This window comes from Corvus cornix, chromosome 1A, assembly GCF_000738735.6.
Source record: "Corvus cornix cornix isolate S_Up_H32 chromosome 1A, ASM73873v5, whole genome shotgun sequence".
Classification (NCBI taxonomy): Eukaryota; Metazoa; Chordata; class Aves; order Passeriformes; family Corvidae; genus Corvus; species Corvus cornix.
The window spans coordinates 66,612,527-66,639,841 of NC_047057.1; the positions used below are offsets into that span (position 1 = coordinate 66,612,527).

The window sequence follows — 27,315 nt, forward strand, 5'->3', positions numbered from 1 at the left end:
CTGCACAACCTTTGGGAGACAGACAACCCTATTAGAGATTGGCTTAAGGGTCTGGGTATCACCAGATGGCTGTGTACCTTGGTAATAGAAGGCTGACGATTGCTATTTGTAGTTATAATAGGCTTGATAGTATTTGGGTGCATTTTTTCCTGCGTCAAAGCAGGGCTGCAAAAGATTATCAACCAGGCCTGGGTTGCCCAAAAAGAAAACAGGGGATGTGTAGAGGGATTCCTTATGGAACAAGGGCGTATGATACCCCTGGAAAGATTGGACAACCCAAGGATACTGAGGAAAAGCCCCTGAACAGGCCCCTGCCTGCAGGCAGGCCTGGAAAGCACCTGGCTGCAGGCAGCCCTGAGAGTCCTTGGCAAGGTATACAGCTGGCCGGCTTCCGCGCTGATTAGAGGCCATCTAGAGGGACTGGGCGTGAATCTTTGCAAAAGTAGATATAAGTTGGCATAGTTGAACAATAAAGGGAGAACGATGCTTAATCGTATCGGTGTACGTGTCGTTTATCCGGCCAGCTCTCCGGACTCAGTCCCTAACATCCAATAACTCCTGCACTGAGGGATGGAGGGGTTGAGCTGTCTGTTCCAGTCCAGGGCTGGAGCTTGAGGTAGGAGTTAGCAAAAGATCGTTAGCTCCCAAAATGCTTCTGGATGTAAAGTTCAGTGAATTAGACAGTAGGAAATACACCTGATGAATTTGTTCTTATTTGAAAAAAACCCCAACTGTATAAAGTTAGTAAGTCTGGCTTAAATGCATACAATCAAACTGAAGCCAACTGAAACTAAGCTCTTCACTTTCCCTCATCCCTTCACATTGTAGGTGTTTCTGGGTCTCGCCAGAAAAGCCCAAGTAGATTTAGATAGAGGAGATTCAGAGCTATCTTTGAATTTTATTGACCTTTTTCATTAAAATGCTTAGAGTTGTAAATGTAGAAATAAGAAACTCACTTATCTTTACAAAAGTGCTGCTATTCAGCACTCATAAAATAATCTTTTAAATTATTATTTCTGCTTGTATCGATTAAATTCTTACAAAATGCTTAAAGATCAGACATTTCCAGAAAAATGTCTTTTCAACTTGTTAATTAGAAGTTTACAAGAATGTGCACCAGCTTGCTCTTTGGATAAACTGGAAAAAAAAAGGAGCAAAGAAAAAGGTCCTCATGGATAAAAGCGATAATGTGGAATTGGTGAGTAGCAAGACTTTGGTCCACCAGGCTCACCATGGCCTGGACAGTCAGGGCATGAAAACAGGTTGCTCTGCTAACAGGACGAACAAAAGTTAATTTTTCTGTTTGTTGAGGAGGTATCTTGATTAGTCACCTCTTGAAGCCCACGGGCTTGAGCTGAGGGACCAGCTTGGGCTGATGTATGAAGGGGAGTGTGAGCAAGATTTGACCTGGTGTAGCTTGAGCCATGGGAAATTTGTCCAGTTCTCATTGCGTGGCCAAGGGCATCAGATAAGGATGCTTCCATTTTTATTTCCCAGGCAAGTGGTTTTATCTTCTTGTTTATGTACAGTTTGAACAAGAGCAAAGCAGTGTAAATTGTACCCAGAGACAAACTACCCAATCACCCATTCTGGCACCTGCGCCTCCTTCATTGCAGAGACCGCAACTGGGATTCCCTGTTTCATACTTCACTTCTTTCACCCATTGTCATGGAGACATCCTGGTCTGCCTAAAAATTAGGCCATTTGGATGGAGCTCTCCATGCACAGATGAGATGAGGTTAATCAGTCACATGGATAAGACACTGGAAGTCTGGCTTACATTTCCACCTGCCCGACAGTCTAGCCTTAACCATACCATTTTACCTCTAAATCTAGGGTTTTTTCATGAATAAAAGGGAGACAATAATACTGACCTAGGCGAAGTACCCTGACATAACAGATGAAATGTGTTACAGGGAAAGTACAGAGGTTATTGAATTCTGCTGATAAAATAGCTTGAGCTATTTATGCCCAAGCTGGGAAACAATAACAAAACAATGTAAATAGTGAAAAATAAAATAGTTTCTTAGATGTCTCTCTATCTGAACATACTGTAGCGTTAATACTAATGTGAGATGGAAGTTCTGATTTTTTCCTTGGCCATATGATTTCTGTGATTTTCTAGTTGAGAATTTTTTCCTTGAATATTAAATAACAGATCCTTACTATGAAACCATTTGTCAACAGAAGGCTGCGTCTTTGTCACTGGAAATTTCATAACTTAAGAATGCCATTATTTGGATTTGTACTTTTAAGTTCTCTGCAGAACTCCTACTTTAGGAAAATAAATCTGATTAAATTTTTGAAAGTGCAGGTGACAGAACTAATGGTAGGTCATTTCTCAGCTACCCACAGACGGTTCATCCTGACTTTGCCGTCAAGTGAAGCTGAGAGAACAGTGCAGAGTAGTTTCATCATGTTTCTTGTTTGTTTTCTCATTCCCATTTCTTTTGTCTCAATCATTCGCTGTTTTGAAACTTGAACCAGAATTGGCCTAGCAGTGCACCCAGGGGCTGACATGAGCTCCTTCCTCATAGGACAGAGTCATTTTGTTCTAGACACGGTTGCTTGGTTGGTTTTTATTCCCTGGAGATATTTGAAGAATTACAAGAGAAGAGCTTTGTTGCTTAGACATGGAGTTTTTTGTGCATCTTAACAACTGATAACTCTATCTTATTTAACAGCTCAGTAATTTGATTCTTATCTTTATAATCAGTTTCCAATTTCATTCAGTATCAGCACTTTGTATTTTAATGGAATCACAGAGTCATTAAGGTTGGAAAAGACCTCCAAGATCATCAAGTCCAACCTTGGACTGACCACCATGCCAATCACTAAGTATTTTGTTGTCCAGTTTGAAAATCTTTGCAAATCCTTGTGTATCTATAGGAATAAGAATATTAGGATGTGTGTTTGCAAGGTTGGAGGCAGCAGTCTTTAAGGCTCAACTTTCCAGAAGGAAGAACTTCTTGTTTTAACTTTCTGTAGAGGGTATCTATACAGCCCAGGAGAAGTTGTGGTGCCCCTGCTGTTTCCAGGTAAACCTTGGACTTCACTGCGTGGTGAAAGAAATCTCATTTGGGATAGTAGGAAAATGTAGATCCTACTTGTGATAAGCTTTCTGTAGCATGGGTTGGAAAGTTCACTTTAGTATTTACCCTAAAAATCTGAATCTGGGCTGAATTGATTACAGTTCATGCTAATATTAAGCAGGAAGTTGTGATAAGTCTAATAAATGCCCATAGCAGCAGGTGGCAGCTCAATTTCTCCTTCTCCCCAGACTACAGTGGTTCATCACATTATTCTTGCCAATGTGTGAGGGTGTGATAGGGTAGACAAGGCAAAGAAGTTGTTCAGTCAGATCCTTCCCATTGTTTTTAGTCCATGTGTCACCCTATAAGGAAACTGTGGCAGAAATACCCCCTTCTGTTCCTCATCCTGCTGCCAGAACCTTTATTTCTAAAGGAAGGTATAACTTAACTTGTTCTATCATCCATGGATGGACATGCTGCTCTCTCTTCCCCCTTTCCCCCTTCTCTTGGCTTGAGACAGAATTTTAATGGAGTATATTTTCCCATGGAAAATCCAGGGTACTGGTAATCCATGAGTACTCAAGAAAAATTGTCTTGCATGTTTATTACTGTTCAGCTCTCCTTGTTGTTTCATTCAGGCAATTTTTCTTCAAATGTTAATCTTTGCTGAATATGCAACATCACACCCCCAAATGTCTCTGACAGGAGTAGCAGAGGTGAAAATATAAACGTTTTAGAAGGAGCTTGTTACGAATATTCTGCCTGAAAACACTTGTTATTTCTTATCAAACACTGGAGACAGAATGAAGAAACTGTTTTGCCACTCTGTGGCTGAGGTCTGAGGAGAACATATCAGCATGGATATGACAGTTTCACTTTCCTTGAGCTGATTATATTATAGTGTCTTTTCTACTGACAGATTTCATTACCAGATTGGGGTAATAATAGCATATTTTATCATGCTAACTGTGATCAAAAACCTTGGTTTAGAGCAGAGTTAAATTTAGAGAAATTCAGTTGAATCTGTATTTTTTACCTTATTAGGTATTTCTAACAGCCTGATAAGTTTTTGTGTTCGGTGACTACGTGTCTTTCGCTGTTATAATGACAATCATCTGCTTGCTTATATTGCCATGTTGTCCCAACAGCAATAAAGAAGTGCTAGATAAAAGTTACAAGTTTGCCTTAAGAATATTGGCCAGTTAACCAAAGTATGAAGTTTTGGTTAGAGGCTGTGGTTTCCCCATCCCTGGAAATGTCCAAGGCCATATTGGATGGGGCTTGGAGCAACCTGGTCTCGTGGAAAGTGTCCCTGCCCATGGTGGGGGTGAAATTGGGTGATCTTTAAGGTCCCTTCCAATCCAAGCCATTCCATGATTCTATTAATTGAAATCAGGGATGAAGGAATGAAAGAGGTTAAATAGGAAAAGTTAGCTATCTTCTTTACGCATATGGCCCAATCATAAATTTATAAGCCATCCATTTATTCCATCCTATCTTAAATAAGCTTTGAATAAATTTGGTATACAACTAAGAAAAGGGTAATGAAAATAAACATGGATAGTAATAGGTGCTGTGTTGGCCCAAATGGATGTCATCTTAGCTGAATGTTGTGTGGCAGTGTGCTGTAGTATATTTATAGGCAGCTTTCCATTTTAATAATTCAGTATTCACTATTTCCTGAGGCACAGCAAACATCTTTTTGTGACCCTGGCTACCATGAAATGCATCATCGTACCCATACGCGTCCCTGTGGTGCATTTCAGATCTCTTTCAAAAACAGTCTGGTGTCTACAGAGCCTGCAGCCATGGTAGCTGGGAAGAGAAAAAGAGCTGGAAGGGAACTTCTGGCTTGGAGAGATTGTGTCTGGGAAAGATTTGCAATTGTTTTAAGCTCTGTTCAAATGTTTTTCTTCCAACAGACTTTGGGAACTATCACTGCAGTGCCCATTAAAGTTCCTCAGGTCAGCTCCTTGCAGAGGTTGGCAGGACAAGGACCAGCAGTGCTACCTCAGGTACATAATACAGCTTCAAAGAGGGGGTTGTGTCATTTTGTACATATTCTCTGCTTCTGTCTAGTGCCTAGGCCTGGGTGTGTCAGCACACTGATTTTGCAGAGTTGAGTTTTCTTCAATCCAGGAAAAAAAATTCTTCTGGGAACCTACTGATAGCACAATGAAAAGCCATAAAAAATCAAATAGAGTCATTGTGGAAGAACAAAATACATATGGTGGAATGTAAATTTATGCTTTAAAGATGAATCACAAATCACAGAAGTGAAAATCTACAATTCTGTAAGTAAAAGAACTGGTGGAAGTGTTAACCTTCCTGCTCAAGATTTAAACCCACGTTCTGTTTCACTGACTTACTTGCCTTCAAATCCCAATACAAAGTTTTGGCCCAGCTAACCCAGGTACCAGACCGAGGAAAGACTCTCTGGGTAAGAGTGAAAGGGGAGTTGCACTCACTGGTTTTTAAAATGTTTTAAACTGTTTTCTTTTCTGAACACCCATCACTGTTTCTACAACTATACACTTTATTCCCCATTTCAACCCTCTTTCTCAAAATTTTTGGATGTCATTTTCAACAAGTGGTTTGCTTTTCACATTCATGATTATTAAGTATAAATATATTTCTCCCACTGTGGCCCTTAGAGCTCTCTTTCTCATATATGAACACTAGAAAAGTGTTGATGACGTATATTCTTCCTATTGTTCCTTTCTTTTTTTCCCATTTTTTTTTAGTGGCAGAATCTAGTAGAAGATCTGTGAGCTAAATTTACTTGGAGGAAGAAGTATTTGCAATATAAAGTTCTTAAATTCTCTCTTTACATATTGTGGAAGGCAGAGTTGGGAACATAAAGTGAGGTTATAGTTTTCTTATCAAGTTCAAGACTTTGCTTTTCAGTTGTTCTTACCTTGTAATAACATTTTGATTTCTGCCATTTTGGGGTGTCAAAGATGAGCAGATTGCTCCTGAAAATAGATGAGGTCCAAGAGCTGTAACAGGGCCTAAATTATCACTTAGGTTGTGTTTCAGCAATGGTGATGGCATTGCAAATGCTGCACTTAGAGAAGTATCAATGCTCTATGCTTTTATTAAATAGAAAAAAATTTCATTCAGTGCTAGATCCAATTTTGAAGAATTGGAAAAAGTGGAGGAAACTGATTTCCTCAGCTTTTTGAAAAGAACACATCCTTTCTGTCTTGCTTTTTAGCTCATGGCAATATTTTTGTTTGTATCCCGCTTTGTTTCACTCCCTTCCTGGTACAGTTTCCATTTCAGACCTGTTTATGCAATCATACTTAATACTAATGAACTACCAGTGCTTTCTTGGCTGCCCTGAGCCATAGTTCACTAACTTTTCTGTTTAGTGAATATTTCATATGGATAGAATGGGCAATAACTACCTAGCAACCTCATTTCTGACAAAATTGAAAATGAAGTAGGCAGCTGTTATGTATTACCATGTTATTGGGGGTATGTCTTATGCCCTGAGTTTTTTCTGGCTTTTTCACAGGCCAGCAACAGGCCAGCTTTTTCAGCAACAGCCTGTCCCATTTACACACCAGTCCTCTTTTGCACATCTTCATGATCCATATGTTCCTCTCCCCCTCCAAGCTCACAGAGAAGTTTAAAATTTCCATATAGTTTCCTAGTGGGGAACTCCCTCCATCCATCAAAACTTTGTGCTTGATGTCTTCAGAGATACCAGGTTTTCATCTACAAGTGGAAAGTTTGGCTTCTAATTAAATAGTCAGATGTCTTGAAGATAGATTAAATATAGCCATTAACCAGAGTGGTGTCAAGCTGTCATTCCCCAGGTAGAGCTGGATGCAGGTGACCTGGGAGGCTACTGTAAGTCATCTGCAGCACTGTGTCACTGTGAAGGCTGTCCTTTGTAAGAACTGTAGCATGAGTGCGTAGTCACCTCTGCTCCAGGAGAACTGGAAACTTCAGATGGAAATATAAAAATTCCAGGAAGCAAGGCCATGTGATACCATACAGGTGTTATGGTAAAAAACATCTCCTTCACTCTTCTTCCTTGTAGTTTTGTGAAGACAAGCACTTAATTAAAAATTATTTTGGAAATTAAGGGGTGTATATTATCTTCCAGTAGGAGCTGGAAATTGTTCAGAATTAAACCTCGTCACAGACCATGTCCTCAGCTTTTTTTCATCAGACTTGGTCTGATGCTAGATAAAAGTTACAGACCAGGCTGGCCACTAACCTCCTTTTGTCCCTGTGGATGACAGGCAAGGCCCCATACCGTGCTGTGAGTTACTGGCACAATCCTGCCATTCTAGGACTGACTTTCAGAGACGCAAATTCCTGTCTCTCAAGCATACCAACAAGCGGAGTCCAGCTGGGTTTGGCATCTGCTAAAACCTTTACTTTGGTTGCCCATGTAGCAGCAAATTTCTGGGACAGTAGAACCATATTCATCAGTTCTCTACCAAGAATTTGGAGTATTTCACAGGGAAAGAAAGCAGTGCCGTATCCAGACTCTGGGATGTTACCTATGGCTCAATCTTGTTCTGGAAAGGATGGAACCTTCCCCGATCTCCATCTCTGCCAAATCTAGTTGTGACAGTGAAGTGTGTAGAGCCCTACAGTGATGAAACCAGAGCAGCAAAGGCTTCTGTGCTCCAGCAGCTGTGTCCATTTACTCAAGCAGGTGAGTGCAGGTGTAGCTTGTGCAAGTGCAGTAGCAGGTACAGTCGCACTCACCTAATCTTTTGGGCTGCATGTGCTGCTTCTCTGCAGGTCTGTGGAGGGGTGGAAGGTCTGGGTGGAGCCCTTTTGGGATTCCTGCCATTTTAGGAGCCTACTTATCTCTGAATCATCCTCTATGAGTGGCTTTCCTCTAAAGTGGACAGATTGCACTTCTATCTCAGGTACATGTAGATAACTGGGTAAAATCCAGGTCAGTATCTGCATTCCTGGCAGCACACCAACTGCTCCCTGGCATTTCTCCTTTTGGCCAGTCTCATTATTTCTTTGGGATTTCAGATTCCCTTTAGATTTACAGGTAGGCATAAATTTTACCAGGCTGGCTGGACAGAAAGAGGGGACTCCTCCATTTTGAGCGTCCTCATCATGTCTAAAGGAGTTTGATATATTTGACACTTTCATGCTCCTCATCTTGACAGCCTCTTTTGATTTACCCTTATGCAGTCAAGCAAAAACATACCACACAAGTAAACCGAGGCATTTAACAAGACTTACATAAAACAATGCATACAGTGCCCTCATTTTCCAGATTTGTACAGATACTTGTCATTTGTTTTGTTCATTTGAATGGGTTTATGATATGACCCCCTGGGAGCTTTTCCATCTGGGGAACGAAGTTTCAAAATTTGCACATTCACAAATGGCAGCAAAATCCCATCACTTAGAACCGCTAATTAAGTGGTGAGCAAACAAACATTACTTACAAGTTCATTGTACAATACAAACAATATTGTTTAAGCATTCATTATTTGCCAAAACAAGCTTCTTTGGCGGACATTTGTTCTTTTTATTTTTCTTCCAGAATATGAAGTTATTTTTTGCTTTCATCAAATAAAGGAGCTGTGATGTTTGAGAAGCTAAGTCCAGATAGTCTTTCTCTTCTTACTTTGGTCTTTGAGGTTTCCAGCTGGGTGAGATGCTTTGAAACTGCAGACTCTCTACTGCACTTTAAGAAGAGAATCCTAGACGTCCTCTACTCAAACACTGTGATAATCCTGAGCTACTCCTCTTCTTTATGGCACCCATCTGCTCTACGGAGGGGATGGCATTCTGTCAGGTTGAGTTCCAATTTCCAGCTGCAGAGCAAAGATTCTGTCTATTTTGAACTGGTTTACAGACAAATATAAGTTGTACTGTAGCCACCTGGAGGTACATGTGAAATGTTATTTTCTGTTCTTCAACAGGAAGATTTTAAATGAAAAAGTAAAGATATTAAAATAAATTTTCTGTTTTGTTGTCAGTAATTTGGGCCCAGTCCAATCCTCATTCAAATTAATGGAGAGACTGTGACATTTTGAATGGCAGTTAAATCAGATTACAATGCTATTTCCGTGACCTATCTTTCCAGTGCTAGTTGAAGGCACAGTTTGGGATGGCTTTGCTCATGACACTGCTGCTTAGAGCAGAGCAGTGTCTGCATTGGAGAGATCACACAGGCTAGTGGTAAAAACAAACAGGTACTCACAGGGCCTTAGGTGAAACATGTATGTTTCAATCGACTCTACCCAGTTCTGCTGTCAGATACTGCTTAGTTTTTATCTTCTGTAGTGACTTTAATGTGTAATTCAGTAGGGTCTGAATGTGGTCACTGGGCTGGCTGCCTTGGGACAGGCTCTGTTATCTTAGAGTGCATTTATTCTTCACTGGGTACCATGTGAGCCCAGCCAGAGTCTCAAAAGTTAAACACACATTCCTATTTTAAAATTTCATGTCATAGTTCTCATGAGCACATTTCTACTGGTAGCTGCTGCTTCTCTTCACATGTGTAGCAAAGCCAGGCACTGCTCCTGACTTTCTCAGTGGTAGGGCTTCTGGAAGATTTCTTGATAGGAAAATAATTCCTTATAGACAGAACTCAAATTTTGGGATGCCACTGTGTACTGTAGAAGAAATAGGCTGGTCTGTGGCAAAGTCTCTCTCTGTTTGCATCATGAGTTTAAAAAAAAACCCTATTTTTTTAAGTGTAATGTGTTAAAACTACATAGCCATTGGAAAGTGGAAAAGTAGTACTAAATGCAAGTCAGTCTTTCATGAAAATAGAAAAGAAGCTCACAGACATACATGTTTGTATAAAAAGTTATGGCAGAATCATGCAGTGGAGAGACAAGTCTACTTTATTGTTTGATTGAGAAAGGAATAATGGAATTGGGTAAAGTTGTTTTTACAATAGCAGGGGGAAGGGACTAAACCTAAGGGATGTTGTGAAACTTTCTGGTATATAACTCTCAGCACTTCCAGAGGAATTTGTTGGAATGCTACTGGAGGAGGAGCTAACCTGATTGAAGGTAACTTAATCAGTGTGGTAAGCAACCAAGCAACAGTATTTAATATTCATTGTATGCATGCAGAAAACAAGCAAAAAAGGTGTGCAGAGGCCTGGCTGAACCTGTAGCTCTTAATAAATATAGTTATTAATCTGTTTTATTGTATATAAGCTCTTATACCATGTTTGTCACTGTAATTGAAGCACCTTCTGGTAATGTGTTAAGCACCAAGATGAATATCTGTTGTAAGCTATTTCTTCTCTCGTCTTTTCCTTTGGGGAGAAGCACATACAGCTGAGCATTCTGCTTAGGTTTTCTTTTTATCAATTTGCTTATTTTCAATGGTCATGCTACTATTAATTGCATGCCACTATAGAAAACATTTAGTATAGAAATTGATGAGGTTTGTGCTCGTAATTCTTAGAGAAGAAGGTTGAGACAGCTGCCTCCCCATTGTTGTAGAGAATCCCTGCACCAGGGATGCATGGCTAGCTTGGCCTTTCATATTAAGTCTTTACAGGGAGAGCTTTGAAGGTTGGGATGGAAACACAGTATAGTATTGAAAAGTCTGTGGGAGTCTCGGTTCCACACTAGTGGATGTTTGGTAGGTTGCCTGTGCTTCTGAGAAAGGCAGTGGCTTGCTGTAGCACCTTCTAGGTATGTATTTTACACTGCTGCTGTGCAGCCAAGACAGGTGAAGGAGTGACTAAGGTGGTGCCGTAAGAACATTCCCTGTGGATGCCAGAGCTTGGCAGTGGCAAGAAATCCAGTCTTCTGCAGTAAGGTCAAGGATGAATGTGTAGGGTGGATCAAGGGGGCTTACACTCAGATGCACCTTTTCCAAAGGACCTCTCTCTGTTTCCTCTGCCTTTCTATTGGTGTCAGTTTTCAGTTCTTAACAAGAGAACTGATTCAGAGTGGTGGGGAAGGAGAAGTAGAACTGGTTGTTCCTGATGCTTGAGACCTTCAGATCTGATCAGTGTTGTAAGCACTTTGAAAAGGACCTCCACAGAAGTCAACTCTCCATGATAGTCTTCACACAGAATCCTAAAGTATCCATGAAAATCTCAGGAAATATTCAAGCCATTTTTACACCTGGCATGGTGCCTTTTTCCCAATTGAAAACTCTCATGTTACTCCATGTCAAGTCCTGCTTTGCGGAGTAGCAGCAAATGAGAGGGTAAGAAATTTTCCCTCTCTCCACTGATGCCATTTGTATCCATGTGAAAGATGTGGCTTCTGATCCACATCTGGCCTGGATCTGGACTATGCTGTGTCTCTGAGCCTCAACGCCAGTTGTACGAGCTTGCATTAGAATTCTGGGTGAATAACAGGTAGACAGGAAGGCTTTCTTTCTTTGCACGACTTCAGCAAAGGCTTGGAGGAAGTAGCTATGCTGCTGTCTGACCCTTCATTTTCATCTCCTGGTGTCTCAACATTCTGTGTGTTTCCATGTTGCTTAGGCTGTCAGCAGACAGAAACTATTTTTGTCCTTATTTTTATTATTATTTTTGTTTTTCTTTTTTTATTTTGGCTAGTAAATTAATTGGGGCTGGTCGAATCATCATAATGTGATGTTATTGTTGTCTAGAAGCAGGACAAGCTCTTAAAGTGGTGGACAGTACAAAGCAGTGATATCCATGGTCTTTAATATGACACCAGATTTTGAATCCAGTGAATGCCAGCTGTGTGGGTTAGTCCAGAGCTTGCCTATGGAAGTATATGGACAGGAGGAAAGCAGACAGGTCTTCTCTCATTTGTGCCTAAGGGCTTCATGGACACTTTAAATTGAAGGAAGTTAATCATAGATGAGTATCTGTGAGAGAAGCAAGCTAACTTGTAATGCTGAGAAGAGTGGAAATGGAAGTAAGTTATTGACTGGTGTGTATAATCACAGTCTATCTTTTATATTCCCATTGTAATCCTAAACAATAAGGATTAAATTTTTTCCTCAGAGGCCCAAAGATAACTGAATGTTCAAGGACAGAATTGTTGTGCAGAAGGTAAAAAAAACCAGAAGTCCTTTTCAACTTCAACCTCTGGTTCTTATTTTTTTGAATAATATTGATTTTTATTTGCTGGTTTAATGGTAGTTTTCCCCCTTTGCAAATGGAAAAGAGCCACTTAATGAATCATCCATTCAATGGTGGCAGTGCCAAACCAGAAAATATAGGCAGAAAATACACAATTCATTAGCAAAAGTCAGTCAAGTTCCTGTGAAAATACAGCTTTGTGTTCAAAACATTGATAACATTTTTAATAAAAAACTCCCACCTGACTACCTTATGGCAACATCCACAAAAAGCAGAGCTGGCAGATTCCCACTCAAACATCCCTCTCAGCAAAACTTCCATTTCTGTAGTATTGGGCAAAGCTGAAGGAGAAGAAAAACTAAATTCAATTGTTTTGCCTTCTTAGAAACCGCACAGGAGTTCTATTAGCTACGTGTCATCTGTACACTAAAGTTAGCTGTCCATGACTAACAATTGAAATACCAAATCATGGCAGGTACACAGCACCTGGGAAATTCCTAATTGAGTGTGTGCAGTTTTAACATGTGTGAAAATACTGCTGATTGACTCCTGGCTTTTGTTGCGTGTAAACTGAGAGACCAGGGTTTGTTTTGAGGGGACTCGTTGCAGTTCTGGTCTTGCTGAAGTCTGCTCAATTTTGCTATAGGTTTTGATCAGATTAAGGTTTCTTCCCTGGTCTACTCCATCCAGAGTAGTAGGATTGGAAATGTGGGCTGGAGGAGCTCCTTGGGTTTTGCCCTGTATTTCACACCATCCTTCTTTAGGTTCCCAGGCTAGTATTCCAGGGATATGCTAAAGAGAGAGTTATGTTGTATGTGAACATAGGATTCACTGATCTGGGTCATCTTGCCTGGGCTTTCCACAATGAAGAGTAACTTCTTTTTTGTGTAGCCCCATCAAAGGGAAGAAGAAAAGAAAGAAATCTTCCCCCTGTGGGAAGAAAATAGTGTTTATTTTGATTTTGACTGTGGTCTTAGACCAGGCTGACAATAATAGGAGCTTATTGGGAAAGGAACTAAAAATGAACCAAGCTGCAAATACTTGTGTTTGAGTGAGCGGGGCAACCTGGATTTCAGGGAGTGTCATTGCTGTAAAGTTATGCTAAACCTTTTTTTTTGCATAATTTTTATTGATTAAAAAAGAAGAGGGAGAGAGTTGGTCCTCAGCTGGCATAAATAGACACAGCTTTACTGAAGTAAATGTGCATCTGTTCGCTCTGGTGAAGGATATAATTACCCCATATTGCATTCATTTTATCAGCCATTGCTAACATTTTCTGTGTGATCCTCTAAAGCTTTTCAAGAATGAAAGCTCTGTCTGCTGCTCCCAGCACTTTGTCTATGTGACATATGAATTGTGCCAAATCCATTTTGAGTTTTTGTTTTTAAGCTCTGAGTACAAGGGTGAAGTGAAAATAAAGTGTGAATAATGGTCTTTCTCTCAAAGGCAATGTGATATTGTGTTGAGCTGAAAAACTTACTTTCATACAGATCAGCCCTGCCAGTATGAAGGGCTGATGGATGCTGAGCATGATCCAGCTGATATCTGATACAGGGGAAGGGGAGGGCTCTTCAGTGTTGCTGACAGAGCTATAACAAGATCCAGGGACTGGAAGCTGAAGTTAAGCAAATTCAGCCTTGCAATAAAATGCCAGTCATGAGCATAAAAAACCATTTTAACAATTTACTGGAGCTCATCATTAAGAAGTCTTTAGTATTTTCTTTTAAAATCAGTCTTCAGTTTCTGGGAGAAATTATATGGCCTGTGAACTGGAGGATCACAGTGATCCCTTTTGGGTTTGTAATTGAGGTATGCTTGTTAACTTCCCTTCTATCCTATAGGCTTGAAGGAGAACACATTTACCAGAAATGCCCTTAAAAATTCTCATAACACCTGCAGATCAGCACAGATGTAACTGTTCTAATTAAATCCTGTTCTTTAGGACTACATAGGATTGCCCACAGAGATTGGAGGAATTGTGTGATTTTCTTCCCTTCTCCTTTTCCCCCACACTTGTTTGGGTTGGATCTTGAGGACTTCTTTTGTAAGAGGTTTTCTTTCTTATCTTATTTTTCTTTACTACAACAGGTGAGTGGCTCACCTGGTGGGATGTACCTCAGGAAACAGATTGCCCATGATCACATTTGCCTTTGTCAGTGGTGACACACAGCAGGCTCTTCTACCTCCACCACTCAGCAATTCATTCACCTCTGCAGTATTCAGTGATTTGTGCTCTTGAGAGCTTGAATGACATTTTGGTGAATTAGAAGCCTTTGAGCTTCATATAGGGACATCTGGATGGAGCTTAATAATACGGGATATACAAGAAATCATGTTAGTCACAGGAGCTAATTCTTTCCTGATCTGAAAGTCTTTAAAATATATTAAATTAGAGGTTGTTGAACAAAAGAGCACTCTGTACATGTCACAGGATTGGGGTCTCTTATTTCCCTCTCTGAAAAGCAGACAGCCCCCACCTAGTGAATGCTCAGGTTTGAGAATATCTCCTTGAAAAGTGTGCTCACCTGCAGCTATCTGAGAAGTACCAGTCTGAATACTGCCACAGGAAATTAGATGTTTCTGTCATTGTGGGTATTGAGGAAACTCAAGAATAACACGGGCTTAGGAAATCATTATATTCAAGAAGCAGCTCTCTCTTGCATTTTGAGCCCTGGTAGTATCACATTCTGTTTTGACAGCTGTCAGAAGTTAAATGAAAGATACTTGGGGAAAGAAGGGTTGAGCTACAGAGAATTGTTTGTTACTTGCAGCATTCACCAACAGTTGAAGTGTTCTCTTGGTAACATACGGGCTGTCTCTTTTTCTTTCTTTTTTCTTCTTTGCTGAACTTTGGTGCCTTTTATTTCTGTGGCTCTTGTGACAGGGACTGGTGCCATCCAGCCTGTGCTACTTTCAGTAGAAAATTACTCTTTGATACTGTGCATGTGCAGTGCAGTCCCTGTCCTGCCCTAGTTTTATTCCACCTCTTCTTCAGTGATTGTCAGCTTCCAAACTTTTGCTAGTGCCACTGTCCTACTTTCATCTCCCAAATTTAAGCTACAGTTTTGCTGTGAGGAAAAGGAATTTATGCTACCTTTTTCCTTCTTATATTTTCTCTTACTAGCTGACACCATTTATCTTCACAAATTACTGTAGCAGTTTAGGGTTTTAGGTGACACTCTGTCAAAGGTCTTTCATGTAGCTGTTTATTAATGTTTGCGCTTAGTGTTTATATCCCGAGGGCAACATTCATAGGTGTTGGAGCACAAGGGGCTTTTACATTTCCTTTGTGTTTTGGATTCATCCTTGCAGGCCCTAGAAATAAATGTTATTTTCTCTTTAAATTATTTTAGCTCTAACTCAGGAGCACCTGAAACTTTTGTTTCTGTAATCAACCCTTTTTATTGTTCTGTAATTGGAGATAAATATGGTCTCCCAAGGTTGGGTGAACTTGGCAGGGAGTTTGCAGAAGCTTAGCCCGTGAAAACAGCTATTCCTCCTCTGTATCACACGGTGGCAGATAGTGCCCAGCATATGTTCTGTGCTGTACCAGTTTGGTAAGTCCTATCAGATAATTTCAGCATGCAGCACTTTATAAAGAATTTAGTGTTTTGGAAAATTAAGTTTGTTTAATTGTCTGTGCAGGAAGAGCTTATTTTATAGCAAAGTAATATGTGTTCATCCACAACTTGCAGGATGTGTATTATGGGTGTGTGTAGGATTCATTGAGGTATTACATCTGACAGTCTATATATATATATATATATAAATGCTATAAATGCAGTAGAAAAGATAATTATATAGCTGGAATATATATAGGCACTTAATTTTAATTAGGTTTTTGATTAAATATAAAAGTGCAATTAAGAGTGACAGATACAGTAGATCCTGGTAGACTACATGACAGTTTTTGTCTAGAAAAACTCCTGAACTGATTGGTTTAAACCAGTGCTTTGTGCACTACTTTTGAAAATAAGACCATTAACTAATCATGGATATGAAGCTAATTACAGAGTCCTCCCTTAAACTACTTGACCAAGGTATTTGTGTGGTATCTTAACTAAGTCAATCAGATAATCGTTACACAAAGTGATTCCATAAAGAAAATGAGCAAAGAACCGTTTAGTTACATTCAGAGTATTTTGACTATGGTTTGTTGGCGTTCTGTGTAGTTTTGCATCATTTCACAGCAGGTCTCTGAGGCTTTCCAGTGTCACCTCAAAGCTGTGAGCTGAACACAGTGGCTTCCTGGCTCTGGTACAAGTCTGCAGGACCTTGGGCAAACCTCCTCTTTACCTTTCCATCTACCATAACTGCTGGAAATGTGAATGTCCCAAGCAGAACTGTTGTCTGATAACAGTTTGCACAGCTCATGGGTGTTGGGGTCCTGCCAACATTTGAGGGACAAGTTACCGAGACACAAAGAGCTCACAACATGTGTGTTGCTGCACTTAGTATTTGCTTTGGGGACAAATGGTACGGTTCCTTCTTGACACGATACAGAATGATGGCCAGCCTTGAGAGATGGTTTTCTGCAGATCAGTAAATCACTGCATTTTCATTAACTTGCTTACTTAGGCTCAAGATTGAAGTTGGTGCCATTTGAAAGGCTCCTGTAGACTCCAGCGTGGTGACACAGACAGCTGTTTCCCATGTCTGTCTGTTAGAACTTGTCATTTTGTTTCACAATATGGAAGGTGTGAGAAGTGACAGGACTAAATAAGCACAGAGGGAACTGACTGTTTTATCTGGCTGTGTTAACAAGTAAGCTGGGAGTGAAATTAACTCCATGTGAAGCAGTTTAAATTATTTATTTTCAATCCTGGAACTGTACTTAAGATGTTGTTAAGGCAGAGCCATACTGACAGGGTGACGTTAATTACACCACTGGAAACACATCACATTAGCTGAAAACAATTGATTGCAGCTATCATTCATGGCTCTGGGTACAGTCACAGCTGTTGCAAAGCTGGGCAAAGTGTCCTCTTCCATTCATGGAAGTTCCTCCTGCATCCACCTGCAGCTGCAAATTAGCTCTTTAATTACTGCAACAAAATATGATGTTTGATGGTTTTGGGTTTCTTGTATCCCTCTCTTTATTTTATTTATTTTTTGTAGGCTAAGTGATTGCGTGACTGATCTCCTCTCCATTTGATGTCTTAAACATCTGAGGATGTTCATTGACCAATCCACCAGTATAAAGGCATATGCTTTACTGTCCCTGTAAATGCTTTCCCACACAACACCCTTAATGATTCAGCGCCCACTCCTTAATTCATAACAAGAGTGTTGTGTCCTTCAAAACAGGAAATTATTGCATGGATTTTCCATTCTTTGCAAAGGCTTTGGCTTACACATCCCTACTGAGAACTGGGTGTGACTTGACTAGCATTTGTATGGATGTGTGCTAATCAAAATGAGGATTTAACTTTCTCTTCCCTTATTGTTTAGCACTGCAGTGATTTAAGAACTTCAAAATGACCTAAGTGAGAAGTGCTGGGAATATATGTAGAAGTAAATTAATGGTTGGCTACTTGCAGTTGCTACATTCGGTTTTTCTAGATGCTCCTGGTCCGTGGTTAATGCGATTAGAGATTCTACTGGACAAATGCATGTGTGCAGTGTTTGTTCATGCGCCTAATAACTCCTGACTCTCTGTTTGTAGGTTAGGCCAAAGACCCTGATTCCAGACAGCCTCCCAATCTCCCCATGCAGAGACCAACCTTCCAAGCAGCCTCCCACCTTCCAGAAGGCAACCATAGTAAGCATCAAAAACCCTAGCCCTGCCCTCCCAACTGCCAACAACACCGTCAACCATGTACAGACACCCAACAGCCAGTCACAAAGTGTCACCGACCCCGCAGCTCTTTCATCCCCTCTGAGTGGTGCTGGTGTGGCCTATGCCATCATTTCCACCTCCCCCAGCAATGCAGCTCCGATCAGCACCAGTGCCACAGTCTCAGTGGTCAACGACAGCATTAAAGTGCAACCGCTTCTCATCAGTGCCGACAGCAAGGTGAGTTCCTTGGGTAGTGTGCCAGTTTGGACAAATTTGGAGGAAAAATATCCTCTGATAGAAGGCAGGTCACAACCACCCCTCCCCCACCAGGTTCGGGAAAAGAGAAATTTTCCTTGGAGGAAAGTGAAAGAGATAAAAACTATTTATTTAACAAACACACAGGAAAAGGTTAATAATGCTAAATAATAAAACCTCTCACTGTGGAGAGAAACCTAGGAAAATTTCGGAGTCCTTCCGTAGTCTCTCTCCCCCTCCTTGGAGCTGGGTCCTGGTGGGCCCACCTCTGGAGCCTTGATGAATAATTCTCCCTATGTGTTCTGATGTTGAAACAGTCCAAAAAAGAAGAAGGGATAAAACCAAAGTCCTGGGAAAACAAAGTTCAACTCTCCATCTCCCCCAGGATAAAAAAAGAGCTGAAAAACTGGCTGAAAAGCAAGAAGGGTACTTCCCCTGCTCCTCTTGCCGCTGCACTGTGCTGTGTCCTTGAAACAATTGCTTGAAAAGCTTGCTCGGTTTTTTTTTCCTCTCCCCCCTCTCAGGCTCAGTTTAAAGGCGCAGAAAGGCACAAAATTAATTTCTGGGCATAGAGCAGCGATAGGGGATATGCATCATAAAGTCACTCCAAGACAGGTAGCAAATGCAGGAGCTGTGCTGCAAGTATGAGCAGAATATTCCCCTGGGAGTGCACAGCCCTGTGCAGTGATGTTAGTGGTTCTTCTCAGAGAAAATAGTCAGAAAGCAATGGGAAAAATTTTACAGGGACACATAGAGGCTAGTAGACTTTTATCTGTGTGCAAGCCTGTTTTTTAGAGGGAACAAAACACATTATTATGTAGACTGACATTAGCAGGACCATATGAACTTCTCTTTCCTTAAGCCAATCCTCACTAATAAAATCCCTGAATTCTGTACAGTCTCAAATTTCCTATGGACTCCTTCTTCAATGATACAGTGATACTAGTTCTATTGACTGACTCCATGGAGTATATAAAATAATCAGAGATTCCCTTCTGCTCTTCCAGGAGAAGACCAAATGAAATGAGAGCTCAGAGTTTCAGAAATGACCAGGAGATGAATCAGTAGAAAGAAAAAATTCAAGCTATGAATTACTTGTTTCATCTTTGTACTGCTTTTAGCATTGGAATGCAAGAACTTCACCACTCTTATACCAGAGACAGATTCCATACAGGCTGCCAATGTACCCAGCAGACATTCACTGTAATTTACTACTGGGATTCTGCTACTTTTGGTCTTGTTGGCAGCACAGCTTGTCATACAGTGCTAAAAAAATACAAGATGTGGGCTGGCTTTTGAGGTAAATAAAAGCAGACATCTCTTCCCCACTTCTTTGACATAAATTATTTTTCTCTTACTTAAAATGGCTGCTGGCTCAGAAAACCATCTCTTTTTATGCTCTTGAATCTTCTAGAATGACTGAGTTGAGAAATGTATCTAACACTTAAATGACACTGACTGAAAATGAACAATAAAATAGATGGAAAAGGCCCAGTGTTCAAATCTAATAGTCTTTATCTAGAAGGTGATAGTCCTTGGGAAGTCCTTTTGAAGCTTCCGCAGTCCTTTTGATTATAGGTATGAAGTCACATGTGTAGTTCTCTGGGCAGAAATTGTCATTCATTCCTTTTAATTTATTAGCTTCTAGAGAATGTGACCTACATTGTGTAAATCTTCATGTGGTAATTCAAATATGAGCAACTGGATATACTACCATAAATGTGTGTATGAGATCTGTGTCCTAATTCCTATAGGTTCTAAACAAGACCTAATTTTAATTTAAAACACATATAGTTTATTTAGTTTACAGAAAACTGGACATCCACTGCTTATAACATGTAAAGGCTGAGGACTGAAGTCTGATCTCAGTTGAATGAGGAGTACCTGTCACACAGTACCTTCTTTCCCATTCCCACGTACTTACTCTGAAATAACACTCATACAACTGAGATCAGACTGGGTTTGAATGTTTAGTAATCCCATCTCTTCTACTTGTATACAAAATAAAATCAAAGGAGAGACCTTAAAATCACTGACACCACAAGTGCTAAAGCATGGCTGCTCAGCCACCTTCACAAGTCCTCTAAACAGAAAGTGTCCTAATTTTCAGAGGCACTGATCAAGTGACCTAGGCTGCAGTAGGTTTATAATGCACCAATAAGAATTAATTTTTAGAAACTTAAATATGGATTTAGGACCCTAAACCTAGGTATCCTATTATTTTATGCTTTTGACTTGTGACTTACATTTCTTATTTGTAGGGTATCAAGTAACCCTTCAAAGAGGACTCAAAGGTTTCAGGCAGAAAAATCCAGTTTCGTATAGTGAATTCTCTGATTTGTACATTGTCTTTTAGGTTATCATTATTCAACCTCAAATCCAAACCCAGACAGAAAGTAAAGTGGAGACAAAGAAACCTCCTGAAGAGTCAGCTCAGGGACTGCCTGCTACCAAAAAGAAAAAGGAGCAAAATCCAGAGGTGATTTTTTTTTATTTTTGATGTTTAATAAATGAGCTACAATATGGTTGTTATAGGGGCTAAATCTAAACATTCTTCTGTATGCATACACGATTACTTTATTCGTGCTTATCATTCTGCCAGCTGTTCATCTCTCCTCCCAATCTCTGCAATCAGGGTGGTTTTCCTGCCAGTGAGTGCCCTGATAAGTTTGGTTTGCATCATTCAAATCTTCCACTGTCACAAAATATAAGACTTTAAGGTCTCGTAATACTTAGAGGTCTCATAATAATCTAGGCACCTTGTGGCTGTAGCTGGATTTCTTGTGAAAGGTGTGTACAAGCTTAAGCTATTTTCTTTCATGTTATCAAACATATAGCATCAGATTTAGAGGCTGCGTATGAGGTGGAATTAACATTTCTTTTTTAAACTGAGCTTTTAACATCTTCTTTGTAATGAATCTTGCAATTTTTATATTGTATTAATAGTTTCCTGCATTTGCTGTGTACATGTCTTCCCACATGTACACAGATTCTAGTCTGAAATACATTAAAATCCTTTAAATTGAGTAAGAATAGAAAGCAGGTAATAAGACTAAATCTCTTTTGGGAATTATACTTTTGATTTAAACTAGAAATATAAAGTGCAAGTCCTTGTAGAAATGGGGTCTCTCTAATAGATATTTTGGGTTTTGGCTAGATATGTTCACATTAGATTGGTTGTAATTTTAGGGCAATTTGAGAAGTTATACAAACCAAATTGACTTCTTTTGTGGAAATGCTCAGCTCCTATGAAATCTTAACCTCACTAGTCTAATAAATGTGTGGCATGAAAGCATCCTTGGAGCTGTAGTTTTAAGAGGATTAATACAATATAAATGTATGTTACTTGAGGCACATGGGTGGTCATTTGTTTTACCATTTTAAGAGGTTCATATAGTTAAAACAGTGTTAAGGATAAATATTTTAGCCCAAAATATCACAGCTCTATGTAGAAGCTCTGCAGAACTACAGTTGGGAAACCTCCCAGGTTTTAAATCTGAAACACTTATATGAATCTTCATTACCACTGAAGGATGGGACTATAGAGTCCTGTTTTGTTTAGGCAGATTATTTCCAAAAATTTATTTTGTAGCGCCTCACAGGCACAAATGCCAGTAGGCCCTGCTTAGAAACAGAATGCTAGGAAAAAACAATAATTTTTCTTTGCCTGTAACTTATCCCCATGGAAAAAATATTGAATAAAAGTCTTCCAGAAAGATGCAGGAAGAGGCAATGGGACTGGCCACACTTTTGGTATTGGATTCATAAATGTAAGAGATTTTCATTACATTGCTAACTAGAGTATCTCTACAACCTTATTCTAACCACAGACACTGTTCCTACCCTGTTTACTGGAGGTCTCAAAAACCTTTATTTTCTGGGTAGGGTGCTGACACTGTGCCCTAAAGTATGACAGTTCTTTTATTTTCATAGATTTGTTGCACAGCCATAACTAGGTAGGTCTGGAGTTAATTTCTTTTGTTCTTTGAAAGTAAACGTTAGTTGATTATCATGTATTTATGCAATTAGTGTAATTAGAACTAACAGCATAATTAGTATAAATACATGTAATGACATAAATAGAACATGTAATTACAAAATGAAATGCTTTTGTGAAAATCTTTGTTTTGCTTCATGAAAAGACATACTGTGTATTTCTAAAAGCACTCATGGCTTTTAAGCAGATGATTAAATTTGAAGGAAAGACAACATGGTATTTTTTAAAAGAAAATAGGCCCTCAATGCACTTCTCACTTTTATTTATCTTCAAAGCACAAAACTGAGGCAGGAACTCCAATAGGGCTCTGTACAGAACTTAGTTGGGAGAGACTGGGATTTAACAAATTACACTGACAATTTGAAACAAGTTAACCAGAAATAACCAGACTTATCAGTAGCCAGGAATCCAACATGCAGTTATGGAGTGTACCAGAACAGAGTGAGGATAATTACTGTCTTTAGTTCCTGGCTTGGTTATTCTGCTGGTAAGTCCTGAAGCTGGTCATGGACTGAGGAGGAGGAGGCCACCAACTCATTCCCATCAGCAGGGCTCAGCTGGGCATGGAGGACAATGATGATGGGTCCAGTAATGGGCCTTCTCCCACCAGGGAGAAGAAATGGAGGAATGTCTGTACAGAAATAGAGGAATTACAAAAGGGAGCTGCTCCTCTGGGGAGAAAATCTCTGGATGTTGTTTTTTGGGTTGGTTTGTTTGGGGAGTTTTTGTTTGGGAGGGGGCAAGGGGTGTTAATCTTTTTTTCTTGAAGAGACCTGAGTTCAACACAGAAAGAAACGGAATTCTGCCGAAAAACCTTTTACTCATTTAAAAATTCATATTAGCAAACTATCTGGCAACATTTTCATTCTAAAATTTTTTAATCTAAAAATAAAATTACTGCCATAAGTACTGGTTATTTAGTTACTGATGTTCTAATCCCTCCTAAGAAGTACAAGAGAGACATACGGCAACTGTGAACTAAATGCTAATGTTAGGCCTGGATTGCAAATCTGGGGAAAATGAAGTCTTGGTTTTGCAGCTTCCTGCACAGAGGAGAAACTCTGTGACATTTGAAAGGAAGGTTTTGCAGTGGAAGTCAGAATTTGAGTTGAATCCAATGAGCTACTGGGGTGTGAAATAGCAAAACCCATAAAACCAAATAGCCTGTTAATATAATATGCTTGCTAAAAAGAATACAGGTTGAACTGGGATTTTTAAAAAGGAACCATCTTTCAAATCTGTATAGTAGCTAAAACTTCCTGTGTTTAATCATGAGATAATTATCAAGTCCACTTGTGATGGCTCTTCATATTTTAAGTATGTTGTCATTACATTTGGTTAGATACGTATTAAAACAATTTCAGCACGAAGAGAGGAAATTGTTTAGCAAACATTCCAGTACACAAATAGTTTCAGTTGAGGCATGAGAAAATGTGTGCTTTCCCTACAGTTCAATGTTGGGGTAATGCAGGAATTCTGCACTCCATTAGGAAAACACGCATTAACCATTCCAGATTTCTGGTTCTATCCCTAAATGTTGTTCTTACTTTTGCTCACAGTGCTGAGAAGTATCCTGCCACCATTACTTTTTGATGGGGCTGAGATGAAGCTTGTAATTCTAAGCAGTTGACTAATTTTCTTCTCAGATCTGCACAGTGGATCAAATAAAAAAGATTTTCCTTCAGGTGTGGGGCTACCACTGTCCCTGGCTGGTGTTTGAGGCATATAAGGAGTGAAAACTACTGAAATCAAGGTCTGACATGCTAATGAACACATGTGTAATTATCACAGATATGGAAGGCAGAAATACAGTGTGAATATATCGAAACTGCCAGTGAAGAAATTCTACACCACCATTTTTTAATCTACCCGGAGAGTGGGAGTCTCCCGAGGCTGTGGAAAGGAAATATTCCTGTCTTATGTGGGTGTTAGTTCACCTGTTTGACAAAGGTATTTTCACAGACACGAGTGGTAGAGATGTCCAATCCTGACCCTCTGATTACCCAAGAGTTAGATCTTTTCATCTACAAAATGAGGATGTTTTTGCTTTCACAATTTCACTAAGTGAAAGTCAGAATTGCAAAGGAAATTGTAGTTCTGGTGACTTACTAGTTGATTTTATCCTGAACTGAAATGAAATGTTGACTCATCAGGCTTTTCACAAAACAAGAAAGTCAGACTAATTTTGACTTGAAAGTGTTGAAATGTTCTCCTGACACTCTTTGAATGAAACAGAACATTTTGACCTTCTGCTGCTTAAACACCGTGTTTTAGTTTGACCTAAATCTAAACATTTTATTTGGGGTACAATAATTGCATCTTCCTATGCTCTTTGTACACTTCCTCAGACTTGGATTGTGGGCTTTGCTTGCTTGGATTTCCCAAGAGCTTGAGTTTTGTAGTCAGATTTTCTCTCCTGTGGAAATGAACCTCATGAAAATACCCCTTGGGTAACCTGATGCAACAAGATTGTTCAGCAGAGCAGAAAGTGGAGGCCCCCAAAGCCCCACAAGTACCACAAATGTGACCGAAAACCAAAGAGTTCTGTTCAGTCTGGGCTTGGAACAACACAGCGTAATTTCAGTTTTCATCAAAAACATGCAAGAAAAACTTCAGCAAAACCTTTCTGCAAGGAAAAATTTTCCAGTGAGAAATCACTGACAGTAAATTTAAAATCTGCTCTAATACTTGTCCTATAACTGCATCAGCATGTTTTGGAGATTTTTTAGTATGAAGATATGTTTTGTGCATATATAGTTTAGATGAGTTGTGAGTAATATTTTAGATCGATTCCTCACTTAAAATGAATTCACCAGCATCCGTGGGAGATGTTTGTTCACTCCCTATTGAGGAAAAATGTTGGATCAGTATATATCTTCACAATCCATGCACATGATGTTATTTTTGTATCTTGGGAAGAGAAATTTCTAATTTTTTTTTGAGGGGAGGGGACTTTCAATATGTTTCTGATGTCTTGTTTAGTGTTGTACAGTTCATACTTGTTGCCCTTCATACAGCTTGCTCATATCCTATAAAAGCAGTGCCATGTCCAGATCGTAATAATAATACACAATTACTTCATTAAAGAATGGAGTAACAATCCAGCTAGCAATGTGAAATTGAATAGATTAAATTGACTGAATAGCGGTCATGTGCTGTGTAAGATCAGTAGTCATTGAGCATTGGCTTCAAAAGTCTTTGAACTGCTAGAGTTTATATAGTCATACAAGGAGAACCAGGTGTATCTGAAGCAAATCTTCAGTTAAAGTTCTTCACATTACTTTGCAATCAAATAAGATACATTTCTAAGAGACTTTCACTGGGTTTATTCTGTCAATGCTAATTTTATTTATTTTCTCACCATGATTATTAGAGTAGAAAATCTAACCTGTTTATTTTTTCCTTAGAAAATTGCCTTCATGGTAGCACTAGGACTGGTTACAACAGAACATTTGGAAGGTAAGATGGCATATGTTGATTTACAGTTCAGTTTTTGAGTGAAATTTTTTCTGTTGGCTTCTATGCCAGAGCACGTTACTGAGGATTGTGGTCAGATGGCTTTTGAATCTCTCCAGAGAAGGAGATTCCACAGCCTCCCTGGGTAATCTGTTCAGTTCTGTTCTGTTACCTTTCTGGTAAAGAAGTTCTTCCTCATGTTCAGGTGGAACTTCCTGGGCATCAGTTTCTGCGAATGGCTTCTCGTCCTGTCACTGGGCACCATGGAGCACAGCCCGGTCTGTGCTCTGACCCCTGCCTGCAGATAATTATACACATCAACAAGATTTCTTCTCAGTTTTTCGTTATCCCATCCTCTGAAGGGCAATGAAAACTGAAAAAATGAAAATTAAAAAATCAGATGAAATGTTACCTTTGCACAATTGTGCCTTTCAGTCTCACAATAGTGGGTGACCTTACTTAGCTCTGCCTCCCACCCCATGGCATGGCTCAAGGGGCACAAGGACTGGCCCTGCAGCCAGCACCAGCATGCTTGGCACAGGCTGGTATTTGGACTCACTCAGTCATCATGGTCCTTTAAAAGACATTAATAACTGGAGGAAATAGGGAAACAAATACCCTGCAAAGGCTCTGACCACCACTGATCTGGTTGATGGATCTCTGAGGTTCAAAGATGTTTGCCCAGATACGCAGCAAGTGCCCCCTGCTCTCTCCCATGTGAGATGGACTTCCAGTTTCTGAGTTGATTGTCTGTCATCTCTAGAGGTGCACAGAATAATGTGTAAAGTATGGTGAAAATCTGGCATTTGTTTAATAAGATTGTACTTACTTAAGACTACTTCTCACAAGGAATTCCTTCCCTCCATTTCCCCCACTTAGCCAAAAACTTAACAATCTTCCCATCTAATCCTGTGTTTGCATGAGAGCCTCTAGCATGCCTTCCCAGGCTCCTGAATTTGACTTCAAACAAATATTGCACGTAAGCTAAATGCAGTATTACATAGTTTTCAGTTTCCTTCTCCAACCTTCCAAAAATAGCTTGCAAAAGTTAGCAGATTTGTATCTTTCTTTGCCTCAGCTCTGTCGTTCTAAAGTCATAGATGAGAGGGGGAAAACGAGTGTGTTTAGCAAATCTGCCAGTGATGTGAGACAAGCTGGGGTGGCAGAATAGTTCTCATGGACAGAGATGATGAAGATATTTTTAAGAAAAGGTCTGTACCCTGATTGTTTTAGTTGCAAGCTCAGCCGCGACAAGTTGGTGTGATTCCACCAGTAAAAGGAGAGAAAGCTGGTATCTGTGTCAGGTGACAGTGAGTCTTGATCACAAAAAGTGTTAATGGCAACTGATATTAACCACCCATCCCATAGACCATAGCCAGTAAAATACTTAGGAATTTCCAGTGCATTAAGTTTTATGTGCTGTAGACTTAGGAACATGCTTAGCTACCTTGCTGTCTCAAAAGGTATCTACCATTTTTAGCTTGATTTCTTTTTACTAAGATTTCCAGTTCCTTGGTTTTAAGACAAGTTGTGAATTAGTGAGAAAATACATCTGAATTGTAATGTCTCCTCAGTATATGCAGCAGGTTTCCTGTGGGTCTTGTTGCCATTTTTCAGTGTTTTTCATCTTTAAATTTGCATTTTAGAAAATCATTTAATGTCCCAATGACTCAGAATTTGAAAGCAGTTTAAAGAAATTTTAAGCCTTCATCATTTTTAATCCCTTAATGGTAATGGGTTGAAATGGAAATAAAAAAGCTACAAC

At 39.7% G+C, this 27,315-nt stretch overlaps 1 protein-coding gene across 2 annotated transcripts in view; it reads left to right on the top strand.

The window, feature by feature from the left end:
• Window positions 1-27,315, top strand: part of PHF21B (PHD finger protein 21B) — a 76,234-nt gene that overhangs the window by 29,550 nt on the left and 19,369 nt on the right. Inside the window, exons 2-6 of one of the 2 annotated variants that reach the window (XM_010410201.4) lie at window positions 4,955-5,047; window positions 17,729-17,824; window positions 17,928-18,079; window positions 20,454-20,576; window positions 25,502-25,553. In XM_010410201.4, the coding sequence (XP_010408503.1) occupies window positions 17,773-17,824; window positions 17,928-18,079; window positions 20,454-20,576; window positions 25,502-25,553 (379 nt within the window). In that variant the 5' untranslated portion in view covers window positions 4,955-5,047; window positions 17,729-17,772. Of the gene's footprint in view, window positions 1-4,954; window positions 5,048-17,728; window positions 18,080-20,453; window positions 20,577-25,501; window positions 25,554-27,315 lie in introns of both variants that reach the window. The other variant, XM_010410197.4, reaches the window with a different exon arrangement.